Source organism: Marmota flaviventris, chromosome 10 (genome assembly GCF_047511675.1).
Source record: "Marmota flaviventris isolate mMarFla1 chromosome 10, mMarFla1.hap1, whole genome shotgun sequence".
Classification (NCBI taxonomy): Eukaryota; Metazoa; Chordata; class Mammalia; order Rodentia; family Sciuridae; genus Marmota; species Marmota flaviventris.
In genome coordinates, this window is record NC_092507.1 from 35,261,740 (window position 1) to 35,282,747 (window position 21,008).

The following is a 21,008-nucleotide window of genomic DNA, read 5'->3' on the forward strand; positions in this document are numbered from 1 at the left end:
AGGCGAGAAGCTGTTTCTCTTACCCGACGTCTCATTGGGTATCGCAGGACGGGAAGGGGCGGCGCTACTATGCCAGAGAAGGAAATAAAGTGAAAGCCCAAAGACTTTAAAGAGTTATTATTATGTAGAGTTTACTGAGGTCCTATTCTGCAGCCGTATCGGAATGATGGTAACCAGAAAAGTAGACAAGCTGAATCCGGAGGAATGGGGGGAAGTGCCCGGCGTGGGCACCTAGACAAATGAGCTCTTCAAATTGTCTTCGGCTTTATCCTTAAAGACGGAAAGACGCTCAGATTACCTGGTATAATTTCTTTTGACAGACTGATAAGAGACCCAAAGAAGAGAAGGGACTTGCCCAAGGTCACAGAAACAAGAAATAAATTCAAGCCGTGGGTGGCAGAAGGAATCATCCCCCAAACCCAAGGTTCTTAACGCTAACCTTGCTTCATAGAAGTGAAGATCCTGCTTCTTTGTGCTCTTTATTCATTAAAAAAAGTTTGTAGGTCCTAGGAAAGAGAATGAAGTAAAAACATTCCCTTCCCAACAGTAGTAAAGAACAATAACACGGAGTAAGATGTGTCCGGTCAACCCAACTCCGTTGTTTTGCAAAGTAAAATGAGTTCTGGAGAAGGCAATTTGGCCAAGTCACACTTGACCTAGACTCCAAGTCGCCTACTTTCCTCCTTTACCATCACTGAGATTGTTTCAGTTGTTGCACTCTACCTTCCCGAAGCTGCAGGCAGATTCTGTTAGCTTGGAATCCTGGAAGAGAGACCGTTCAGGTACCCTGTTTAACAGTCGACTTCAACTAGAATTGAGATTTTTTTTTTTTTTTTAGAAGAATGACGTCAAGACGGAAAACCAGGCGTGGGAACGTTTGCGCCAAGTCAGGTTCCCACCCGGACTCATTTTTTCGGGTTCCAGGATGTGAGGAGTATATAACTCCATTTTCCGGAACTGTGCCTTTCCGCGAATCCCTGTCCTTGAAGTTTAGCTTGCCTTTTTTTACTGGCGCGACGCTGGCAAGTAAGTTAAGTATCTGGGCCACAAGGGTGCACGTTTGGAACGCGGTCATCAAGAGATTGGTAGTAATAGAAGAAGCGAGTACTTTTTGCCAAGATTTTCCGAAGATCCTTGCGTCAAAACCCTTCCCCTTTCCTAAAATGTCGGCTTGAGCCTTGCAATTTGCACTCGTTCCATTGAGGAAATGGGAACATTTGAAAGTTTTTATAGGAATTGGAACCCGACGTGGTAGCGCACGCTAGCGACTCGGGAGGCTGAGGCAAGAGGATTACAAGATTGAGGCCAACCTCAGCAATTTAGTGAGGCCCTAAGCAACTTAGCAAGCCCCTGTCTCAAATAATAAAAAGGGCTACAGACGTTCAATCCTGGGACCCCCCCCCCCCAAAAAAAAAAAAAAGAGTCTCACCTGAAATGGGTAGATTAGCCCTGGGGTCTTTGTCCTTTATCTCCGTGGTGTCACCGGTTCGTCGTCTTTAGGCTGTCAGTCTTTGCTTTAATACTCATGTGTCACAGTGGTTAGGGAGTCCCTGATGAAGGTAGGGGGAGGGTTGAGATTTTAAATGGTATGATTTGGAAAGCCCTAAGAAATGGATTTTGATCAAAAGTGGAGGTGTGGGATGTCAGGATTTAGGTGTTATCCAAAGTACTTGGAAGCCCACAGATAACTGGCACTTGCTATCCTCCAGCCTCAGCCTCCCCAGTTACCGGGAGTACAGGCCTGTGACTCCAAACCTGGCTAAGTTTTGTTTTTTGAAACATCGAGTTTCTCAAGAATGGGAATATCAGGGGCTGGTATCGAAGCTCGGAGGTAGAGCATTTACCTAGCATGCGTGAGGGATTAGTTTTGATACTTAGCACCACATAAAAAATAAAATAAATGTGTTACGACAAAAACCACATTGTATCATTAAAAAAGAGAGAGAACGGGACTGACAGATTTAGATTCACAATTTCACTCATTTCCATTAACTTGGTTGCTTAAGTTAATCAGGTTCTTTACCAGTCCCTCCAGAGTAAGACAAGAATAACTGTTTTATTTTGTTTTTGTATTGGGGATTGAACCTAGAGGTGTTTAAACACTGAGCCACATTCCCAGGCCTTTTTTATGTTTTTAAGAGACAAGGTCTTGCTGAGTTGCTTAGGGCATTGCTAAATTGCTGAGGCTGGGTTTGGACTTGAGATCCTCCTGCCTCAGCCTCCTGAGCCACTGGGATAACAGGCGTAGGCCACCACACCTAGTTTAAGAATAACTGTTAATATTGAGTGCTTGCTTTGTGTTAGGGACAGTTCTCAGCTATTACATTTAACTAAACTTTTACAACCACCTGTGAAGTAGCTGTTACTACTCTTACTTGTTTTTGTAGTGCCAAGGATTGAACCCAGGGATCCCTGTGCTCTAGACAGTCACTCTGCTTTGGATCTATACTCCCAGGCCCTTTATTTAAAAGGTGAGTGAATTGCACCATAACAATGTTAAGTAACTTATCCACAGCTAGTAAGGGGTGAAGCCAGGGTTCCAACCCAGATTGTTTGACACCAAAGTGTTCACTCTAATAGGTCAGTCTGTCTCAGTATCCAGTTACTAAGGTTATTGTGAGCAGTAAAGTTAATGCATATAAAACATGTAGTTTTGGTGCCTGGCTCATAACTAAATTGTATTTGTTGCTGCTGTGATTATTTTGAGCTGTAAACTCTTAAGCTCCAAAGTAGATAATTAAGGTGGATAGATAATTAAAAGAAACAGAGAGGCTATGGCCTTCAGTTTTAAAGCTGGGACTCAAGGAAAAACTGTGTCCAATATCACACAGCTAGGGAAGTGGTAGAGGCATTTGTAAAATTCAGATCTTCTATGTCTCTGTGCATTACTATTTCTGTTAAACCAAACAGCCAAAGCTAAAAGGACAGTACAGGTGAGAAAAATATATATTTCCTTCATGTGTTACTGATTCTTTGAAAATGTTTGTGATTCTTTTCAAAGGAAATTCTGTTATATGGAAAAAATTCTCATGAGTTACTACTTTTAAAAATTAATGTGTTAAATGGAGTAGGATGGTACATACCTATAATTCCTGTACTGTGGAGGCTGAGGCTGGAGGGTACAAGTTCAAGGCCAGCCTCAGCAACTTAGCAAGATCCTATCTCAAAAATTAAAGGACTGGAAAATTGTGGTGTATATGTGTATTAAGAATTGTAATGCAAAAAAAAAAAAAAAAAAGTAATGCAAAAAAAGAAAATTAAAGGACTGGGAGGGCTGGGGCTATAGCTCAGGGGCTGAGCACTTGCTTCGCATGTGTGAGACACTAGGTTCGGTCCTTAACACCACATAAAAATAAAATAAAGGCATTCTGTCCATCTACAACTACAAAAAATTTTTTTAAAAATTAAAGGACTGGGGGCTGGGATTGTGGCTCAGCAGTAGAGCACTCGCCTAGCATGGGCGGGATCCGGGTTCAATCCTCAGCACCACATAAAAATAAAAACATTGTGTTGTGTTCATCTATACCTAAAAAATAAATGTTTAAAAAAAAAAATTAAAGGACTAGGAGTATAGCTCAGTGATAGAGTGCTTACCTACTGTGCAAGGCCCTGGGTCAATCCCCAGCACCACATACACATAAAATAAAAATTAAAAAGGGTTGGGGGATATTAGCATCCACAAGTCCCTGGATTCTACCCCAAGTACTGGGAAAAATGTATAAAATGAGGAAAATTAAATGATACCTTGTTTTATATACAGCAGCATGCTTCTGATGTAAACCCTCCACTTAGATGTAAAAATACAGTAATCAGAACTGCTCGACATCTTCCTGAACAAGACTTAATAGGGGCCAGTATGCTTCACTTCATCCAGAGGTTTTCTCAAGCATCTTCAAAGGTTGGTTTATTCAGCAAATATTAAGCACTGTTTGCCAAAAACTGCTGTGGCTGGGGCAGTAAAGTAAAAATGACACAAATTTTTATTTTTATGTATTCAAGTGGGGGAAGGAGAATTGGATAAAATACAAAGTAGAATAGTAATTCAAGTAGTAAGTATTGTGGAGAACTATATAGTGAGAAAAGGGAATAAGGAATATCAAGAATAGTGTTTCATATAGCAGGGTCAGAAATGAGGGACTGGACCATACAGATAGCTGGAAGAAGAGCATTCCAAATCTCCATTTGGGGGAATCTCCAAAAGGGGGAAAAGTTTTGGGATCATTCCTAGCATGTTTGAAGAATCATCAAGATTTTTATATAACTGTTAAAACTTTTAGTTTCATCCAATACTTTTTTAGATTATTGTTCTGCTCAGTTGAAGTCTAGCATCTGCTTACTAAAGCATTGTATAAGAAGAAAAGGTAATTACTCTGGCTATGTACCTTTAAAGGCAGTGAAAATATATGGTCCTAGCTCTTGAGTCTACTAAAACAATGACAGTTAACACATAGTTTTAATTCACTGTGAGAAGAATTATGGAAGTTTGCATAGGATATTCACACAGGAGCCTAAAGTCAGATTGGAGAGAGATTCAGGAAAGCTTAAAGACAAATTTTAAGAAAAAATGTAAATAGTAGGAGCTAGAACTCTAGGCAGAGACATGTCCAAAGGCATAGAGCTATGGAAAGTATGCAGTGTTCATAAAGCTAAATTGGAATGTAGATTTTCTTTCATAAAATAGCCTTTCTACAGTAATCACTTCTTCTTTTGTACTTTATAAATAGAAGAGATAAACAATTAATAGACAGATAGAAGAGACAGTTTAGAAGGGCTAGTGCTAAAGACCTTGTGTTTACCTGCTCTTCATAAAGATATTTCTTCATGGCATAAAATTAGTGGTAGGTCAAAATAGATCACTAGTTCTATTTGCTAGTTTCTTTTGCATGTTGTATAGCAATTTCTGTGTTTCAGTAAGTTTAATAATTCATATATTTTTTATTTTTAATTGACAGGAATTACACATGTTTATGGGATATAGTGTATACTTGTTTAATATACTTGTTTAATACAAACAGGAGGCTGAGGCAGGAGGATTGCAAAAAATAATAACAACAATAACATTACTCTGGCAATGTCATGAGGGAAATCTCTTGTCAGTTCAACCCATCTGTAAAGTTTGATGTGCTAATAGAAAGGGTGATGGTGGTGTTGTGTTTACTTTTTTGTTGTTTCAGATTGGAATTAACTAAAAATCTAGTGGGTTTCATTTTGTTTGTTTTAATTTTGTTTTCTGGTTGTTTTCTTTATAGATGCTTAAGTACCCATTCACAATGAGCGTGGGAACCAGAAGGAGAATAGATATACTTTCAAAATCATCTCTTCATCAGAACTTATTCCTTTTGTTTCCTACATCTTGTGTTTTCCCATCATTTCCAGTATGTATGAGCAAGACACGATGGTATCATACATCCCCATGCAGCTTTAAGAAGAAGCAGAAGCAAGTAGTACTTCCAGCCAGGCCACCGAGCACCATCACTTACCTGCCTGACAGCCCAAAGCCAGCATTATATATAACTTTGGCAGGACTAATCCCTTTCATTGCTCCACCATTGATCATGGTCATGACCAAGACTTATATCCCTGAATTAGCTTTTACTCAGATGGCTTATGGAGCCAGTTTCCTATCTTTTTTGGGAGGAGTAAGATGGGGTTTTGCTCTGCCAGAAGGTAGTCCAGCTAAACCAGACTACCTTAATTTAGCTAATAGTGCAACTCCTATTGTGTTTTCATGGTTTGCCATCCTTTTTTCTGAAGGACTCAGTGAAGCCATAGTCTTAGTAATAATAGGTTTGGGGATAGCATTACATGTTGAACTTTTTCTCTTGCCACATTATCCCAACTGGTTCAAGGCTCTAAGAATAGTTGTCACTTTAGTGGCTTTTTTTTCATTTGTAGTCACATTACTACTTGAAGATATTTATCCAGAGAAAGGACCCAAGTAGAATAAATATAAAACTATTTGATCAAGTAGAATAAATATAAAACTATTTTGTAAAGTTGCATTTTGGCATGACCTTTTATCTCTGTTTGGCTTTTTCCCCTTCACTAGCAGTGGTAGTTCTTTATATGTAGTTTTTCATTTCTAAAAATTATTTCATAGTAATTGCTTGAGAAAGAACAGGAAAATTCCTAACAGGTCTTTGTCATGCCATATTAGGTTGATTTACATTCAGTCTTTCTATGAATGATATGTCATCCACTTAAACATTTCAATGTTTGATCTTTAAAAATATAAAATAAAAAAGCAAGACCCTGGGTTTGATCCTCAGTACCACATAGAAAAATAAGTAAATAAAATAAAGGTTTTTTTTAATCCTGTTAGAGCCTTATAATCATTAAAACAAACACATATGCAACTGTAATGCACTAATAAAAATATTTAAAAGAAATTCAATGGCTCCCCATGATATAGAATAATCAAAACCAGGAAATGGGGCACTGGGGATTTTATACATAGGCGTAAACATAAAGTTGAAAAAGGAAAGGAGTGATCTAAAATGTGCTATAATGGTTTCCTATTGAAGGTTGGGGAAGACCCCTGTAAGATACAGGACATGAATTGCCTGTCATTAATGATGAACTGCTTCTGGGCAGGACAGTAGATGTGTGGGTGTCATTTTATTGACTTTGAACTATATGTTTACATTTTCATACATTTCTGGGCAGCCAAATTTCCCAGTTTAAAAAGAAATTGGGGGCTGGTGCTGGGGCTCAGTGGTAGAGCATACACCTAGCATGTGTGAGGCAGTGGGTTCGATCCTCAGCACCATATAAAGTAAAATAAAGATGGTGTGTCCACCTCTAACTAAAGAAATTTAGAAAAAAAGAAAAGAAATTCGGAAAAAAGAAACAACACACACATTCTCCCACTTTACAAAGAAAATATGCATCTGTGAATGCCTGAAAATAGCCGGTTATATGGAGTTTCACTGCAGTTCCTCGTGGGTATTTTATTTTACCTGGTATAACTTAGTTTTATGGGCTTAAAGGATTTGTGGCTCTAGAATCAACAGGGAACAATATCATGAGAGAAAGCTATATGAGAGAAGAAACGGAGACATATAGTATTTATGAGGCTATTTGGCATGATATAAATAGATACAGCTTTACCTCCAACACCAAACAAAAAATAAAATCACTATTACATATAAATGATAAAACTCAAATAGAACCATCTTAATATTCTAATGAACCAGCCTATCTAGTTCTACGTCTATTAATTCATAGAGAAGCTTAAAAAAAAAAAAAAAAGCAAAAGCAATCACTTGGATTTTAACTTGAAAACCTAGTCTCTAGAATTTCTAGTTTCACAAAAAATTTAGGTGGTATTAAGTACAAATCAATAAATCATATCACTTGGAGTGTGCTGTCTTTGTACAATATAAGAAATTGTCAGTTAACAAATTTTACAAATTATAAGATTAATGTTGCAGTAATTCCTACTGTGAAGGGCAATAATTTTGTTTACTTTCTTATGGGTTGAATTGTGTGTTAAAGTCTTCCTAATCCCTTTAGCATGTGACTTTACTCAGAGATAGGGCTTTTACATAGGGAATAAGGTTAATCTGTAACTCAAATTCTATTCAGATTAAGGAACTTCTTTGCTTCTAAATTGCATATACACTATACTAAACTTTTCCTTAGTCTCAGTTAACTCTGTTACTTCCAACATAGGAACAAGTCATATTTTTAAGATACTTGCCTAATTTCACTTAAAAATTGCTATTTTGTAGGTGAATTAGTGTATTCTTAAAACTGATTTTTAAGAACATTCAATTAAGTACATTGGACAGTTGGGGATTTTTGTTGTTGTTTTGTTTTTTCTTTTGCAGTACTCAGTATGGAACCTAGGGCCTAGAACATGCTAGGCAAGTGCTCAACCAGTGAGCTATGTTCCTATTCCTTTATATTTTATTTTGAGACAGGGTCTTGCTAAATTGTCCAGGCTGGCCTTGAACTCATTGCTTTTTGCTTCAGCCTCCTGAATAGCTGGGATTACAGGTTATGTGCCATTATGTCTGACTTTTTTTCTCTCTCTCTTTAGTAAATTTATTGTGCTTTTTATTTATTTGTTTGCTTTTTTATTTTTACCCTCAAGATACAGTGTCACGGGGGCCGGAGTTGTGGCTCAGTGGTAGAGTGCTTTCCTAGAATGCGTGGGGCACTCGATTTGATCCCCAGCACCATATAAAAACAAATAAAATAGAGGTACTGTGTCCATCTACAACTAAATATAAATATATATGATACACATATAAATATATGTATGAAACAATGTCACAAAAGTTGCCCAGATGACTTTAAATTGTTGGCCTAAAATTATCCTTTGCATGAGCCTCTGAGAGTGGCATGTGCTACTGTGCCTGTACTAAACAGGATATTTAGAAGCATACTGAATTCAAACATTTTGAAGACTACTTTATTTTTTTTAATATATTTTTAGTTGTAGATGGACACAATGCCTTTATTTTATTTATTTACTTTTATATGGTGCTGAGGATCGAACCCAGTGCCTCACACGTTAGGCAAGCACTCTACCACAGAGCTAAAATACAACCCTAGCCCTGAAGAAAGACTACTTTAATTGTTGCTCATAAAATGGAATTAAAACTAAATATGTAGTTCTACTCCAGTTTAGAAATCCAAAAATGTGACTACTAAACTAATAAGTTAATACAAAGAAAATTTAAAAACCTACATACTTTATTATACATTCTCTTTTTAAAAAAAATCTTGTCATCATCTAGGAAACAATAAGCATGTTTTACACTTAACTATTTTCAGTGATCTTCTGGACCTGTTAAACCCCAAAACTGATTGTTTTGACATTACATTTCTGCCATGACAGTGTAAAACATCTCTCTTCATAGTGCCATTTTAGGTTGGTACTAGGCAATACTGAGAATGAAATTGTAGGAGTATTTTGTAAATCTGCTTTGAACCAGAAGGCAGATTCTCTATAACCAGAAATATTAAAGGCACATGAGTTAGAGCTTTTGTAGACTACAGATCATCTTGATACTTATTCTTTGCTATCTTACAGATTCTAAATGGGCATCTGTGAGACCGTTTAGACTCTCAGGATACCTCACAGAACAGGACACAGGCTTCTCTGTACATAAGCTTTTGCTAATACAAGAATTTTAGTTAAGTTATGAAAGAAAATATCCTCGTGGGCCAAACCAACATATTTGGAAATGAATGCTACCCAAGTCTTTAATGCTGATCAAAGTTTTTTATTTAATTAAGCTGTTGATGCTTCTAACAATAAACTAAAAGACCTTAGTAAAGAAATAGGAAATCAAATCCTTGAATTAGTTAACTTTAATGTATGCAGAACCTTTAATACATATGGCCAGTAGAAATAACTTAAAAGTGATTATCCATACACATGATAAATTTTCAGAATTGAAAATAAAACACTTCTTTAGAATGCTTCTCAAGGGAAAAGGAGAAATTTTGAGAACAAATTTTGGATGAGAAGGGCATTTTAGCTTATACTTATGAGTCATTATCTATAAAAAGTTTCACAGGTACAGGTTGAGCATTCCTTATCTGAAATGCCTGGGACCAAAAGTGTTTCAGATTTTGGAATATTTACATAGATTTTACTGGGTGAACATCCCTATCCTGAAAATCCAAAGTAAAAAATACTCCAAAATCCAAAACGTTTTGAGCATTATATTAGCATTCCAGAAGTTTCAGACTAAAGATTTCAGATTAGGGATGCTCAAGGTATACCTATAATTCAGCCTTCTCCAGGCAATAGCTTTGTAGTAAACTGAGGCTTGTCCAAGTACAAATAAAGTTCACAAAGCTTGATAATCTAATAAAAATCTCTCTTCCTAAAGCCAAGCAGATAATTTTGGTGACTATCTAGAAATTAAGGAAGACATGTCTAGATGTGAAATACGATTTGCCGTGCTCCATCACCCATTACAACATCTATTTCAATCAAAGACTGTCACTAAGGACCTCCTCTTAATTCCCTACTTGCATTCTCGGAGACTCAAGACAAAAAAAATGAACAAGTAAAAGTTTTTCTTAGGCTATCAACAAGCAAAACCTTACCTATTTATTAGCTACACACCCTCCTACTATACCTGCTGCCAATAAAATGTTTGGAGCTAGTAAAAATTGCCATCAAATAAAAGTAGGAACTTGTTTCACTGGCTTTTCTCTGCAGGTTAAACTATGGCCATAGAAAACCATGCTCTGCATTGATTCAAATCTTTAAACTGTCTCATGGATATTATTCCTACATAATATACAGGTTATGTTACAATTTGAATTGCATTGGAAAAATAGCCAACAAGGTTATTTCTCAGAAGCTTCTAGCAAACAATCCTACATAATATACAGGTTATGTTACAATTTGAATTGTGCTGGAAAAATAGCCAACAAGGTTATTCCTCAGAAGCTTCTAGCAAACAATTCTTACAATTAGAACAATTTTTAATTGGACAATTTGAGAGCATAAACACCAATTCTATTGTTGGTAAGTTTGGCAAGTTTGTGTGAGTTCTTTATTAATTTAGGATATATTCCATATCCTTTCTCATTCACATTTTTAGAAAAATTACTTATTAGTCACTTATCTACCCAATACATATAAAACTCAATAAAATGAAAGGGTCCTATAACCAAATAAATATTTGATTTGCAAAAGATCAGATCATACATTTTCAAAATGTTGCTTGTGTGCTTATGCCTTATGTTTCATAGTACAGCAACACCCCCTTCACAACGACTAGTGATCATGTTACCAATTTCTGTCCAGGTATCTGAATGAGGGTTGTAAACTTCAACTGAGTCCAAGGTACCTGGGGCTAAGAAATCATGGCTGGAAGAGCGGCCCCCAGAAACATACAGAAGACCATTGACTGCTACAACACACATGCCTGCTCTAGGCACTTTCATTGAGGCAACTTCAACCCACTTTTCCTGGTTAAAAGAGAAAAATATAAATGTTAGTAGTGTCAGAAAATGGTAATAGAGAACATCTCTAAAAAGTCAGATATTCTGGGCTGGGGTTGTAGCTCGGTGGTAGAGAGCTTGCCTAGCATGTGTGAAGCACTGGGTTCAATTCTCAGCACTACATAAAAATAAATAAATAAAACAATATTGATAACTAAAACAATATTAAAAAGAAGTCAGATATTCTGGTTCTTTTTAAATCTCGAACACATTTAAATCTCAAACTAACAATCCAGGTAGATTTATTTAGAACATTTTTAAATTAATGAGTTGGCATGGACAAAATAATGAATTTAGAGGAAAATAATAGGAAACATGTCTGATTGAAAATTATGATCAGGAGGGCTGGGGTTACGGCTCAGTGGTAGAACATTTGCCTAGCATGTGTGAGGCACTGGGTTCGATTCTCAGCACCACATAAAAATAAAATAAAGAGATTGTGTCCACCTAGAACTAAAAAATAAATATTTAAAAAAATTATGATCAGGAGATTATATATAAATCATATATAGGATGAAGTTCTGAGAAACTTAAGTCTATGGAATACAACGTTACTAATGTCCTACTTCAGGGAAACTATCTATTCCAAGAAAACAGAAAAGCTAATAATAAGTAGAGAAAACAGCAAGTAGCCAGGTAATCGAAGAATAGATTATCGGTAAATAAAGCATACAATGAACTAAATTTTTTAAATCATAAAAGTGAACATTGGGGGTTGTTGGGGTTGTAGCTCAGTGATAGAGCACTTGCCTAGCATGTCTGAGGCACTGGGTTGAATCCTCAGCACCACATAAAAATAAATAAATAAAGGAATTGTGTTCATCTACAACTAAAAAAAAATTCTTTTAAGTAAACACTGATGCTAAAAATGAACTTTTTGGCAGAAATTCAATGAGGTTCTGACCTTAGTACCCAGTTTAGACAAATCAGAACTTCAATGAAATTCTGAAATACCAAAACCAGAGATAATTCTTTGAAATTGAAGGATCAGATTAAATTTGAAGGCTATGATCACCTATAACTATGGAACACATCACAAAGCTAATATAGCTTTAAAAAAATACATCTTAACAGATAGACAAATGCACAAAATACCCATAATTGATTTATATAAATTAGGATGCTTTGGGGTTATGTTTATAATTAGAACTAACCTTTACTCTCTCACAAAGTGCCCTATGACTAGAACAAGGGATCATGAAGTTCATTCTATGTTGCTGTTGTTTTTTCCATTTCTATTTGTGTAGTAGAACAATATCTGCTCTTTATTCCAAGTGACCTCAAAATAGTTTGTAAGACTAGAAGTGTGCTTTATATAGTTTTAGGATTTGGATCTATGATGTAAGACTTTAGTAGATAGTAGCAATACAATTTCAGATTAATGCATTAAAAAACCAAGATAACTCACTATTGAAAAGCACTAATTTTGGAACTAAAACCTATTTATTTCACAATCATACAGAAAAATCAGTAACATAAAATATCCTCAAAAGATTCACTTTCTACATTACATAGATCCAAATGAGATCAATGTAAAAGGTGAAAATTATTTGAAGTATCACCCAAGTTTGAAATTTATCAGAAATGAGAATCAAAATCCTTATGCTTTACAAGATATGGATGCCCCTTTTTGACACTTCTATTCAACACTGTTACAGAACTTCTAGCAGGGAAATAAGGAAAGAAAATGAAATAAAATGCATCTAGATTTAATACAGACTTATAAAGTCAAACAATCTCTATTAGTAGATGTAGTCTTGTATATAGAAAAATCCTGAGGAATACACCCGTAAACATGCGCGCGTGCACACACACGCATATAAGTCTGGTACAGCACTTGCCTAGCATGTGCAAGGCCCTTGGTTTGATCTCTATACAACAAAGCAACAAGAATAAACTGGTGACCTATGAATGCAGCAAGGTTGACATCAACAAGATCAATATCCAAAAATTAACTGCATTCTACACACTTAAAATGAACATTTGAATATGAAAATAAGAAAACAATTCACTTTATAATAGCATCAAAAAGAATAAAACAATTTGGAATAAATCAAAACAACAAACTACAAGGACTGAAACCTATAAAGCATTGTTGAAACAAAATGAAGATGACATAAATAAAAGGAAAGATCCCACGTTTATGAATTAAAACTTAATATTGGTAAGATGACAATACTGTTCCAATTGATCTCAGATTCAATGCAAGCCCTACCAAAAGAATAAAAATAAATAAAACCCAAAACAAACAACCCAACAAACTCAGCTGGCTTCTTTGCAGAAACTGACAAGCTGATTCTAAAATTCATATGAAATTCAAAGGATAATCCAATTTTTAAAAGAGATCAGGCAGATTCACACTTTCTGATTTTAAAAGTTATTGCATTGCTGCAGTAGTTAAGACAGTGTAGTATAGGCATAAGGGTAGACATGTAGATAAATGAAGAGAATTAAAATCCCCCAATTTAACCCTCAGATATATGATCAATCAATTTTCTTTTTTTAAAATAATTATTTTAGTTGTAGTTGGACACAGTACCTTTATTTTATTTGTTTTTATTTTTATGTGGTGCCAGGGATCGAACCCAGTGCCTCATGCATGCTAGGCAAGTTCTCTACCACTGAGCCACAACCTGGGCCAACAATTTTTAACATAGACACCATGACAATTCAATGGAGATAGAATAATCTTTTCAATAAATGGTATTGGGGGCTGGAGCTTTGGCTCAAGCGGTAGTGCCCTCGCCTGGCATGCTTGCGGCCCGGGTTCGATCCTCAGCACCACATACAAAGATGTTGTGTCCGCCAAGAACTAAAAAATAAATATTAAAAACTCACTCTCGCTCTCTCTCTCTCTCTTAAAAAATTGGGACAATTGCCCAAAGGTAAAGGAATAAAGGTGAACCCCTACTTCACACTATATATGAAAATTAAATCAAAGACTTAAATACAAGAGTTTAAACTATGAAACTCTTAGAAAAAACATAGATGTAAATTTTCATGACCTTAAATTAAGCAATGTTTTTTTTTTCAGTTACAACACCAAATGAACAAGTAACAAAAGAAAAAAAAAAAACACATTGGATATCAAAGTGTGAACTTGTGGTTCTTTTTTTTTAATATTTTATTTTTTAGTTGTAGTTGGACAATACCTTTATTTTATTTATTTATTTTTATGTGGTGCTGAGGATCGAACTCAGGGTCTTGCATGAGCTAGGCGAGCACTCAGCTCCAGCCCTGAACTTGTAGTTCTAAAAATACAATTAAGAAAGTAAAGACTGGGTTGGGGTTATGGCTCAGTAATAACATACTCGTCTGGCATGTGTGAGGCACTGGGTTCAATACTCAGCACCACATAAAAATAAATTAATTAATTAATTAAAGTTATAAAAAATAAAAGAAAACCCTTAGAATGACAGAATTTAAAAAAATAGTTGTAGATAGACGGAATACCTTTATTTTATTTACTTATTTATATGTGGTGCTGAGGCTCCACATATACACATGCTAGGCAAATAATCTACCAACTGTAGCCCCAAGATAATTTTTTTTTCAAATCATATATCTGGCAAAGGACTTGCATCTAGACTATATAAGGAACTCTTACAACTCCATAATAAAAAGATAAATAATCCAATTTTAAAATGGACAAATTAAGTAGATATTTCTTCAAAGAAGATATAATAATTACCAATAAACACATGAAAAGCTGTTTCAATTTTAAAATGAAATACAAATTCACCCCTAATTGGAGAGCTATTAAAAAAAAAAAAAAAGCCTTGGATATGGAGTTACTGGAATCATTATATACTGTTTGTGATTTTATAAAATAGTGAAGTCACTTCAGAAAACACTCTGGCAGTACCTAAGAAGGTTAAAGACATTTACCACATGAACCAGCAATTCTACTCCTAAGTATATACACAAAAGCAGTGAAAATATGTCCACATAAACATGTTTGAACCTGAACTTTCACAATCAAAAAGTAGACACAATCAAAATGCTGAATTACTTCCCAATAAAGCTGTTAAATGCCAGGCATAGTGGCACACACCTATAATCCCAGCAGCTCGGGAGGATGGGGCAGGAAGACCAAGAGTTCAAAGCCAGCCTCAGCAATTTAGCAAGGCCCTAAGCAATTCAGTGAGACCCTGTCTCTAAATAAAATATGAAAAAGGGCTAGGTATGTGGCTCAGTGATTAAATTGTTGTGGGTTCAATCCCCAGTACCAAAAACATAAAAAATTTAAAGAATGAAGTAAAAATTAGTTTTCCATGGAAATTAATTTGGACATGTTTGATAAAATTTATCATGTCTGAAAGTGGAAATCCTTCCTGTGTCCTTTTGATATATTCCCATTATTCAAGTCTAAGGCATAACACATCTTGTACTTCAGTATCTTAGCAGTTAAAGTTTTATAATGTAATTGTCTATTTATTTCTCCATATTCCCCACTACAATGTATCTTCCTTGAGAACAGGGTCATATATGTTTAGTTTGTTCTTCTTTCTGGGCATAGTGCCTGATTCCTATTTACATACTATGAAATCTGTAAGTATTTCTGATGGATAAATGAACCAATGAACAAATACTTGATAGAATAGTGAACCAAAGCTGACACACCCAACCTTTTCCTGTCTTTTTCTTCTTTTCCCTTCTAGCACAATTGAGTCAACTCAGTAACTGAGAGCATGAGGGAACATGGAAGAGCTCACATGGACAGTGATGGGATAGGTAATGCATGGAGGTGACAAGTAGAGAAGACAGTGAGTATGCTAGGGAGATTGGTTTCATCTAGCAAGTAAGTAAATTGAATGAACAAATAAGTAAATATATTGATAGTAATAGGAGTCAAGTTTTTAGTCGACAAGGAAGATAGTATGTAAATATGGAAAGGAGAAAGGGCTGAAAAAAACTTGAAGTGTTGTACTGGAATTGACGCTGTCACATGAACTTACGGTTTTATTTTTTTTTAATTTTTTAAAAATATTTTTATTTTTTAGTTATAGTTAGACAAAATACCTTTATTTTATTTATTTATTTTTATGTGGTGCTGAGGATTGAACCCAGGGCCTCGCACGTACTAGGCAAGTGCTCTACCTCTGAGCCACAACTCTAGCCCCTGAACTTATGGTTTTAAAATACAAATGTTGGGCTGGGATTGTGGCTTAGTGGTGGAGCGTTCCCCTAGCACGGGTGGGACCCGGGTTCGATCCTCAGCACCATATAAAAAAATAAAAAGGCATTTGTTGTGTCCATCTACACCTAAAAAATGAATATTTTTTAAAAATAATAGGGCTGGGGATGTGGCTCAAGCGGTAGCGCGCTCGCCTGGCATGCGGTGCGGCCTGGGTTCAATCCTCAACACCACATACAAACAAAGGTGTTGTGTCTGCCGAAAACTAAAAAATAAAATATTAAAAAAATTTTTTAAAAACATTCTCTCTCTCTCTCTCACTCTCTGTTTAAAATAAAAATAAAAATAATAAAATAAAATACAAATGCACAAATATATTCAGAGTTATGGAATAATATATGTGTGAATACATACACACATATACATACATATAATTCTTAGCTATGTTTACTCAGTGCCTAGGAGGAACTCCTCAGGAGCAGTTAGGAACTGAAATCTGAATTCTAAATACTGTTCTTCACTAAGAGGAGCTACGGCTTCTGATTCTAGGGCTAGAACAGAAAAAGCATAGACGGACTTAAAAGGTTTTATTTTGACAGAAAGTAAAGAAATGCTCAATGAATAATGGGAATATATCAAAAGGACACAGGAAGGATTTCCAATTTCAGACATGATAAATTTTATCAAACATGTCCTCCTGCCATTAAGACCTAGAAAATTGGACAAAACAAATGAAACAGTGCTTTGACATTAGATAACAGGTAATAAATAATAATAAACCTGTGATCCCTGAGAAAAAAGAACAAACAAGGCAGTTTTCATGTCTAGGGATGCTTTCTTAATAGTAGTACAAGTAGGGGATCCCAAGTGAAGCCTGAAAGTCACCTAGTTTAGGAGACAGAGATCAGTTTTGGGAGGCTGAAGTACCAGATATTTGCAAGTAACAGTGCCAGAGGATAGAAGTCCCCTAAAGTCTTGGGCTAAATACCACTCATTGGTAAATGGCTAAGGTAAGACTTCATGAGAATAAGCAAAAACAACTAATGGCAGGAGTTGTGGCTGAACAATCCTCAGACCTCACACAAGGCTGCGTGATATTGCAGTTCTGAATAGCCAAAGTGAAGAGAGCACTTGGGGCATTCAATAGAGGCCCAAGAAGGGTTATGCTTTAGTAGTAAGGATAGACTAACCTGAAGGATAGGCTATGCTAGACCTTCCCTATGAAGTTTAAGAACAAGTCTCAAAAGGACTGACACGTTTTGCAAATAATTAAACTGTGTACTGAAACTAAACTCAAAACTAACAGAAGAAAACAAAATCCAAACACTCAGCAACATAACATTCACAATGTCCAGCATCCAATCAAAAGTTACCAGATGCGTAGTAGCATCTGTAACTCAAACCAGGAAGAAAAACAATCAATGGATACTCCAAAATTATAGAGATAATGAAGTTAGCAGATAAGGATTTTGAAACAGGTATTAAAGGGCTAGGGTTTTAGCTCAGTGGTAGAGCAGCTTGCCTACCATGTGTAGACACTGAGTTCAATTCTCAGCATTGCACATAAATAAATGAAAAAAAATAAAGGTCCATCAACATCTAAAAAAGAAAAATAAAAGAAAAATAAACCCAGGTATTAATATGTTCTAGGATCTATAGGAAAACACCAATATGATGAAGAGAAAGTAAAAAATCTTCTAGAGCTGAAAAATATAATATCTGAAATAAAATAATCTGTAGATATGATTTGACATTGCAGAAGATTAATAAACTTGAAGATAGAAGAGAAGAGGGCTGGGGATGTGGCTCAAGCGGTAGCGCACTCGCCTGGCATGCATGCGGCCCAGGTTGGATCCTCAGCACGACATACAAACAAAGATGTTGTGTCCGCCAAGAACTAAAAAATAAATATTAAAAAATTTAATTTAAAAAAAAAGATAGAAGAAATGATCCAGGCTAAAGCAGAGAGAAAAATGACTGGGAAAAAATTAACAGAAGTTCAGTGACTAGAGGACAATATCAAGTATCAAGTAGTTTTATAAAGATATAAATGGAATCATAGAAAGAGGGTTGGAGAATATTTGAAGAAATAAGACAGAAAGCATTCTGATTTAATGAAAGCTATAATCCCATAATTTGAGAAATTTAATGACTTCCAAGCAAGTCAAACATCAAACTCTAAAAGTCACATCATGGGATGGGGCTGGGGCTCAGTGGCAGAGCACTTGCCTTGCATTCGTGAGGCACTGGGTTTGATCCTCAACACCACATGAAAATAAACAAATAAAAATAAAGGTATTCTGTCCATCTACAACTACAAAAAAATAAAATCTAAAAGTCTAAAAGTCATAATTAAGTTACTGAAAACCCATAACAAAAAGAGAATCTTAAAAGCTGCCAACAAAAAAAGACACATTACATGTTGGGGAGCAAAGACAAAAATCAATACTGACATCCTATTAGAAACAATGCAAGAAGAAATTAAACATCATTTTCAAGGTGCTAAAAGAAAAAAAAAATCTACTACATCCTGGGAACAAATTTTTACTCCTCACACTTCAGATAGAGCCCTAATATCCAGAGTATACAAAGAACTCAAAAAAATTAAACAATAAGAAAACAAATAACCCAATCAACAAATGGGCAAGGACCTGAACAGACACTTCTCAGAGGAGGACATACAATCAACAAGTACATGAAAAAATGTTCACCAGAGAAATGCAAATCAAAACCACCCTAAGATACCTTCTCACTCCAGTAAGATTGGCAGCCATTATGAAGTCAAACAACAACAAGTGCTGGCGAGGATGTGGGGAAAAGGGTACACTTGTACATTGCTGGTGGGACTGCAAATTGGTGCGGCCAATTTGGAAAGCAGTATGGAGATTCCTGGGAAAGCTAGGAATGGAACCACCATTTGACCCAGCTATTCCCCTTCTTGGACTATTCCCTGAAGACCTTAAAAGAGCGTACTATAGGGATACTGCTACATCGATGTTCATAGCAACACAATTCACAATAGCTAGACTGTGGAACCAACCTAGATGCCCTTCAATAGATGAATGGATAAAAAAAATGTGGCATTTATACACAATGGAGTATTACTCAGCACTAAAAAATGACAAAATCATGGCATTTGCAGGGAAATGGATGGCATTAGAGCAGATTATGCTAAGTGAAGCTAGCTAATCCCTAAAAAACAAATGCCAAATGTCTTCTTTGATATAAGGAGAGCAACTAAGAACAGAGCAGGGAGGAAGAGCATGAGAAAAAGATTAACATTAAACAGGGACGAGAGGTGGGAGGGAAAGGGAGAGAGAAGGGAAATTGCATGGAAATGGAAGGAGACCCTCATTGTTATACAAAATTACATATAAGAGGAAGTGAGGGGAAAGGGAAAAAAAAACAAGGGAGAGAAATGAATTACAGTAGATGGGGTAGAGAGAGAAGATGGGAGGGGAGGGGAGGGGGGATAGTAGAGGATAGGAAAGGCAGCAGAATACAACAGTCACTAGTATGGCACTATATAAAAACGTGGATGTGTAACCGATGTGATTCTGCAATTTGTATATGGGGTAAAAATGGGAGTTCATAACCCACTTGAATCAAATGTATGAAATATGATATGTCAAGAGCTTTGTAATGTTTTGAACAACCAATAATAAAAAAAAATCTACTCAACAAAGTATTTTTCTAAAATAAAGGCAAAAAAAAAGAAAGAAAGAAAACAGGGAGAGGGAAAAAAAGGTCAGAAAACAAAAGCTAAGAGAATTTGCTGTCAGAGACTGCACTAAAGAAGTTATTCAAAGAAGTTCTTGGGCCGGGGATAAAACTCAGTAGTGGTAGAGTACTTGCCTAGCATTCTTGAGGCCCTGGGTTCAATCCCCAATCCTGCAAAATTTTCCCTAAAACTAAGGGAAAATGAAACAAGTAGAAATCAATTCTTTAAAAGAATGAACAGAACTTGAATTTATAATTATATGGATAATTATAAAAAAACTCATTAAAATTTTGAATTGTTTAAAATGTATCATGGGATTTACAATACATAGACATCAAATGTATAAGAATAGCACAAAGGATGGGAGGTGGAAATGAAAGTATATTTTAGTAAGATTTTTATATTATAAGTGGAATGTTATCATTTGAAGGTAGATTTGATACATTAAAAATATATATGTAGGAAAAAAAAATATATATATATATATATGTGGGGCTGGGAACATATAGCTCAGGGGTGGAACACTTGCCTAGCATGAGCAAGGCCCTGGATTCAATTCCTAGTACCTAATAATAATAATAATAATAATAATAACAACAACAACAACAATAATAATATAAACACTAAAGTATTCATTAAAGAAAAAAAGTGAAGGGGTGGGGTTGTGGCTAAGTTGCAGAGCACTTGCCTAGCATGTGTGAAGCACTGGGTTTGATCCTCAGCACCACATAAAAAAAAATAAATAAACAAAATAAAGTAAAAAAAAAAAAAGTGAAAAGATGTAAATAACTAAACAATAAAAGAGGTAAAAATGAAATACTAAAATAATCAACATAAAGACAAAAAGAGGACAAAAAGAATCCAAAGACAAATTATATAAACAAAAATGGAAGTCTAAAACCTAACTATACTATACCTGTAATTACATTATAAAAGCATAAACTCTAAAAACCATATAAAAGTCAGAGATGATTAGTGGACTTTGGTGGTATGTGTTTGCAGGCCCAGCTACTCCGCAGGCTGAGGCGGAAAGATCACTTGAGCCCATGTGTTCAAGACCCATGTGGGAAATACAATGAGACCCTATCTTTAAAAAAACAATAATTAAAATCCAAATAAAAGTCAGAGATTGCCCATCTCTATTTAAAAAGAGGCCACAACTATATGTTGTCT

General features: G+C 35.5%; 2 protein-coding genes across 8 annotated transcripts in view; one reads left to right on the plus strand and one right to left on the minus strand.

Moving 5' to 3' along the window:
- The first annotated feature begins 891 nt into the window (after positions 1 to 891).
- On the plus strand, positions 892 to 6,318 carry Tmem69 (transmembrane protein 69). Of its 2 annotated transcripts, none has more exons than XM_071617797.1 (4): positions 892 to 1,026; positions 2,388 to 2,471; positions 3,761 to 3,898; positions 5,250 to 6,318. In XM_071617797.1, exons 3-4 carry the CDS (start codon positions 3,857 to 3,859, stop codon positions 5,940 to 5,942), a joined length of 735 nt encoding a protein of 244 aa, XP_071473898.1. In that variant the 5' UTR covers positions 892 to 1,026; positions 2,388 to 2,471; positions 3,761 to 3,856; the 3' UTR covers positions 5,943 to 6,318. The 2 variants fall into 2 exon arrangements, with proteins under 2 accessions (XP_071473898.1, XP_027793469.2); XM_027937668.2 differs by having other exon boundaries at positions 3,764 to 3,898.
- Positions 6,319 to 8,685: 2,367 nt separating this feature from the next.
- The window catches only part of Ipp (intracisternal A particle-promoted polypeptide), a 37,878-nt gene continuing 25,555 nt past the window's right edge, over positions 8,686 to 21,008 (minus strand). For 5 of the 6 annotated variants that reach the window (XM_071617793.1, XM_071617795.1, XM_027937661.2 and 2 more), the window contains one exon: positions 8,686 to 10,944. In XM_071617793.1, coding sequence (XP_071473894.1) covers positions 10,720 to 10,944 — 225 coding nt within the window. In that variant the 3' untranslated portion in view covers positions 8,686 to 10,719. The remainder of the gene's footprint in view (positions 10,945 to 21,008) is intronic. The other variant, XM_071617796.1, reaches the window with a different exon arrangement.

What these genes read in the sequence shown, in the direction of transcription:
- Tmem69 (XM_071617797.1), top strand. Translation starts at nt 3,857, where the DNA reads ATGCTTCACTTCATCCAGAGGTTTTCTCAAGCATCTTCAAAG. An exon ending in TTTCTCAAGCATCTTCAAAG is followed by an intron (nt 3,899 to 5,249) that starts GTTGGTTTATTC and finishes TTTTCTTTATAG; the next exon opens with ATGCTTAAGTACCCATTCAC.